The following is a 6,368-nucleotide window of genomic DNA, read 5'->3' on the forward strand; positions in this document are numbered from 1 at the left end:
TACAGTCGGATGCACACAACATGAATTCACTTTTGCATCACATCGCTTCCCTTTCACCTCATTGAATTTGACAGATGGGATAAAGTACCTGGGTTTTAGATTAAAACCACTCGGATACAGGATAGCAGACTGGACTTGGCTCATAGCGAAAGTGGAAAAAAAGACTACAGGTATGGTATCACAAATATCTCTCTCGAGCAGGCAGATTGGTTCTCATTAAAGTAGTTATTGAAGCCACTCCAGTCTACTGGATGACCTTGGCCTGGATACCAAAAGGTATATTGAGCCGATTACAAAGCATATGCTGTCGATTTCTTTGGAAAGGACATCAACCGGGGAAGCTTTTTGCCTGGGTTAAATGGGACACCATTGCAAAACCAAAAGTTGGGGAGGATGGGGAATAAAGAGGCTTGATCTATTCTCCAGAGCATTAGCAGCCAAGCTTGGGTGGCAGCTCCTCACCACAAACAGTCTCTGGACCCGTGTTGCCCAAGTAAAATACATCAAGCCATTGAATTTAATGGACTGGTTCCGTCTGCAACATGGAACTAGTCATAACATATCTAATATCTGGAAAGCGGTCATATGCTCACTATCACTTCTGCGAGAAGGAATTACATGGCGTATAAAGGAAGGAAATGTTGTTCGAATTGGATTGGACCCGTGGGTCGGCTGTGGCAATGCCCATAGATTATCTGCAGACCTTATAAGATATCTACATAGCATAGGAGTAACACACATAAAGCACATCGGCGATAACGACAACTCTACCTTTCTCCAACAGGCATGGATATCAGCGCAAGCATTGGAGATACCTGTTCAGTGGCAGCTCGAATGGCAGGATTATACGGATGCCCTTACCCAGGCTCATATCAGGCTTACAGAAGGACCGGATGAGATCATTTGGGCCTTTGCTAAACATGGATTATACACCCCGAGACAAGGTTATAAAAGGCTCATGGAACCCTTCAAGCCTCGGGACATCCTCCCAACCTGGAAAACGCTCTGGAAGCTTAAGGCTGCTCCTCGCACACGCTTATTGATGTGGAATATCCTCTTCGATAAGATTCCTACCGGAACCAATCTAATGAAGAGATCATTTTATGGTCCCTTCCGATGCCATTTATGCCGCAGGGAAGAAGAAAGTACAGAGCATCTATTCTTGAATTACAGCAGCTATAGTATTTTGGCAATCCCTCATCTCTCACTATCCAAGCTTAAAGAACTGGCAAGGGAACAATCTCATGGAAGCTTGGAATGATTGGTGTCAAAATCACTCCGGAAAATCCATTAACATACCTTTGCTGGTATGCTGGGCTTTATGGATTGCGCGTAACCAGGCCATCTTTAACTTAAAGATCCCCCATTGGCCTGCTATTTTGCACCACACGATTGCAGACTTTGACTTGCTCCCCGAAGTGGATTCGTCTACCCCCCCACTCCATCACACCTAAGATCATAGATAAAACCAAGCCCTGGGCTTATTTCGATGGCTCCGCTCAGGAAGCAGGCTGTGGGGGTGGAGCCATCCTTTATCTCAATGAATTGCACTGCTACAAGATCCAAATCAACCTAGGCAGAGGCACCAATAACTTTGCTGAACTATGCACGGCAAAACATATCATTCACTTTGCATTACAAAAACACTGCAGACACCTGCAACTATTTGGAGATTCTAAAATTGTTTGCAACTGGCTGAATGATGCATCTCATTGCTATGCATTTTCATTGAGGCATATATTAGATGAAGCAAAAAGACTGATTACTTCTTTTGAATCATTTGTCTGTCAACACATCTACAGGGAACAAAACACATTCGCAGATCAACTATCCAAAGAAGCAGCGCACAGACAAGGAAATGACTGGTTGATACAGGAGGAGATAGACGGAACTTTCTATCAGCATTATCATAGACCTTTTGATGATCCCATAGGAAATGGGCTATAAGGCCCACATACAGCAAGCACTGTTTTTTGTATTATCATGTATATATGACCACTGTATGGACATGATTAACAACTCTTTTTTGGTAGCATATAGTTTATATGTCGCTCTCTGCGTAGAGCAGGACTTAATTTTTTATCAAATCATAGTCAAACCAGTACATATTTTGTAGACTCCCTGCGTGGAGACTTCTAGACAATCTTTCAAATCTACAGACTGTGAACTCTACAGGCTCAGTAGCCTCCATATGAATATGCATTGGCATCTACAAAATGTAATTTCTTTATACTAATAGAAATTACGACTTTTTCCCATGGGAAAAAAGTATATAATATATATATATATATATATTATATATATATATATAATATATATATATAATAAATATAGAAAATAATTGAAAAAAAAAGTTCTTACTATGTTGAAAGACGCTTTACAATCTAGTATGAGTGAGAAATGTAATTAAAATTAATAATAAATAATAATACTTAAATTAACAAATTAAAAATTATTAATAACTAAAAATATTTCAATGTGAACTATAAATAAACTACTTCAATATCCACTTTTATTTTACATCATTTTTTATATATTGAGGGGAATAATGTAATTGTGAAGAAAAAATATTTGATTTCATTTATAATTGTTGTCCTACTTTTTAATATGACATAGATTTGTAATTCCTCCACTATTCAATATGGAGTTTGACACATGAAATCTAAAATAATATAGATATTACTCCCCAATATGAAAGAGATGTGCAATTCATTCCATGTTCAACATAGAGTTGACATGTGACGTTTTAAAAATATATATATTACTAACACATGCAATCTAAAATAATATAGATATTACTTCCCAATATGAAAGAGATGTGAAATCCATTCCATGTTCAACATAGAGTTGACATGTGACGTTTTAAAAATATATATATTAGTAACAAAATAGTATGATCTGTAAATAAGATATTTCATTGAGTGTATTAAATAACATAATTTTGTATCAACTTTATATAGATAGAGCTAAAGTAATTGAAAGTGTGTGTGTGTGAGAAAGAGAGAAAAAGATGTATAATTTCTTTACATTATAACATATTTCAATGTCTCTTTTAAACAAAATATTTCAATATCCATATTATCAATGGATTTTTAACATCAAATTCATATATATTTATATTAAAAAAAAATCGAATCTCCTTTAAATAAATATTTTAAATGTCTATGTTATTAATATATTTCGATATAAAACAACTTCTAAATGTGATTTCCTGGCAAAAAGCTGACTGTATAAACCCTATGTCGCGATGGCGTCCCTAGAGAGGGGTCCTCCCCCTCCTCCTTCACATGTGGATGAGGCGGTCACATTCAAATCTCTTGTGGTTTCCTTGTCAAAACAAGCCTATTCATTTGATATGAATTCTAAGTTTGTTAAAAGAGTTGAAGGCATCCCCTCTGTGGCCCTCCCCAAGGGGGTTCGAAGGATGATTCTTGCATATTCAGAGAGGACTTTGATTGGAAAATTTACTAGGATGTGGCCATCCCCGCAATCATGATCTGAAATGATCATATGTTAAACTAAAGTAGAATTGATTATGCCAACAGTGAACTGAATGTTAACTTAAAGTGCTTAAACCGTGAGAACTGCTTGAGAAGAAAGACTTTACGACGGATGATAAATATAAGAAATATGTAAAAACAGAAGTGAAAAGCAACAAAACACAGTGATACCAGACAACAATATTGATTACGGAGTTCGTCCCTGATGGACTATGTCTATGGGTCTGCTTTCAAGAGGGGCAACCACTTTATTAGGATTGAATCCAATGAGATTGACTACACAACAAATTTACCAGACTGATCATGCACATAGGCACTTCTAGTCACAGTCACAAGAAATCTCTTTGAATTATCTTTCCAACGCCTGTCTCGGTTCCCAATTCTGACTCCTGATTCTCATGTTACATTGAAAACAAAACAGCCTATATCCTCCAGATTCTGCATACAAAACTCAAAAAATCACTCTCCCATCTTCAATGAGAAAAACTGCCTTTATAACCCTGAAAATGCATTCTAACTCCTTCATGCCAAGTTTAGGATTGAATGAGCTAGCAAAAGGGGTTCATATGCCTCAATCTTGTCATTTTTTGACACCTAGGGATTTGTTACAAGGTCCTCGAATTAGTTTAATGACAAAAATAACCAAAAAAAACCCATTTTAGAACTTTGGATAAACATAAATTGTAGGTGGTTTAACTAACGGCATGCTCTTGGCTAACGGCCCATGTGAACAGTAAGTTTGATTGGCAGTCGACTGACTGACTGCCACCTACGCGATTACCCTCCCGCGGTTCCGGTCTATGATTACTGCTCATTCATATGCTTGTGGTTTTCATGTCATGGTTATGTAACCTCCGCCCAGTTTTTAGCTGACTTCCACGGTTTACAGCTGACTGTTCACATGCTACGTGGTTCCGATGAGGCTATTTGCTACAGGAATCATTTTATGTAACCTCTGTCACTTCGTTGTTTGGTCACATAGCACATGGTTCCGTTGCGGTCTCCAAGCCCGGAGGTTAGGACTATGGGCTGGAATTATAATGTTTTCTGCAATCTATTTGTTTATGTAATGTGTTTATAATGTCTGAGGGTTAGGATTAGGATTGTAAACTAGGTGTTACATCGCTTTTTTCACCATAGGTTTGTAGATTAGGTGTTTAGGCTTTATTACAATGTTTGATACAAATCTTTTAGGACTTGATACATCAATTAAAATAAACCCTTTTACAATAAAATTGTCACAATGTGACACCACCCAATGACCACATTACTGACGATGATTGAACGATGCCCATGAACTGCACACTGACAATGAACTGAACCTGTGTAACTGATCTGATGAGATCCTCCTAGATCAATCCTCTCCACTTGAAAGCTTTTGGACCATAAAATTTTCATTTTAAGTAGATATCAAGTGAGGGTACAGTTCCCTCACTTTTCATATTTCCATCCACCTTGCCTTGCTCGGATTCATGCCCTTGAGTCCTACTCGAAGATTGAATCTTCATGTCCAAGATGATATCTTCTTGCAACTCATTCATATACTCAGGTGCCAAATCATCAATAGTCGGAATCTGTGTATCTTCCTTGGGATCCATGATCATCAGAGGTTCATACAATTTCAGATTTTCCACATTTACAACTGAGTAAATTCGCATGTAAGGAGGTAAATTTAATCGAAATGCATTATTTCCAATATTTTCCATAATCTTGAAAGGGCCATACCTGATAGGTTTCAGTTTCTTACCTTCTCCTTTCAACCTGTCTTTACTGATATACAACCATACCTGATCGCCGACCTGAAAATGATGATCGACTCGATGCTTGTCATGGCGCATTTTATACTTGGCCTGACTCTTCTCTAATTGATCCTGCACTGTTGCATGTATCTATTGTATCTGTTGAATGAACTTAACTGCTTTGTTCGCATCATCATGTTCACCCACTTTATCCTCTTCACCAAACATGAAATCCATCGGTGACTTCGGTAGATACCCAAAACATGTTTCGAATGGCGATCGATTAGTTGATGAATGTAAGGCTCGATTGTAAGCATGTTGCACATAAGGTAAAGATTCATCCCACAACTTAGGATGTTTACTGCAATAACCTCAGAGAATATGTATGATTGTCCTATTCACCACTTCGGTTTGTCCGTCGACATGTGGATGAAAAGTTGTGCTCTTCTTCAGCTTTGTGTCCATGAGTTCCCATAAAGTGGACCAAAATTCTCCTACAAAACGAGTGTCTCGATCAGAAATAATGGAAGTAGGTAACCCAAAATGAACCCATACCTGATCAAAGAACATCTTTGCAGTCTGTTCAGCTGTCACTTGCTTTTTGCATAGAACAATAATACACATCTTGTTGAATCTATCAACCACAACATATAGGTAATCATGCCCTCTCCTGGACATAGGAAGTCCTCCAACAAAATCCATGGAAATATTGTCCCATGGTCGCAAAGGAACTAGAAGTGGCATGTACAAACCAATATTTCGATTGCTTGGTTTGTTGGTCGAACACATCACACATCCTTTAATGTATTTAGCAACAGTTTCATACATACGAGGCCAGTAACAATACCTTTGAACTTGTGCCATTGTTTTTCTTACTCCAAAATGTCCTGAAATGCGAGAAGAATGTGCTTCCCGGACAACATGCACTCTTTCTGTCTGTGGTATGCATAACTTACCCAGATGATATAACAACCTGTCATGAACATGATAATTGATTTCTTCCACCTGAGCACCATGAGTTAGTGATTCATAAATATCTTTGAAATCATCATCCGTACTATATTGTTCTATATAACTTTCATGCTTTAAAGAACTACTATGCAGCACTACTGAAGCATTCAAAGATGGT

The 6,368-nt window shown here is 37.8% G+C and overlaps 1 protein-coding gene across 1 annotated transcript; it reads left to right on the forward strand.

Moving 5' to 3' along the window:
• Positions 1-358: 358 nt before the first annotated feature.
• LOC149235037 (uncharacterized) lies at positions 359-1,261 on the forward strand. The gene has a single exon (XM_089368440.1). It carries the CDS (start codon positions 359-361, stop codon positions 1,259-1,261), a length of 903 nt encoding a protein of 300 aa, XP_089224566.1.
• Positions 1,262-6,368: the final 5,107 nt, after the last annotated feature.

The sequence above is a fragment of the Pinus tabuliformis genome, chromosome 8 (genome assembly GCF_031772625.1).
Source record: "Pinus tabuliformis cultivar Carrire ecotype Pingquan chromosome 8, CPIR1, whole genome shotgun sequence".
NCBI classification, from domain to species: domain Eukaryota; kingdom Viridiplantae; phylum Streptophyta; class Pinopsida; order Pinales; family Pinaceae; genus Pinus; species Pinus tabuliformis.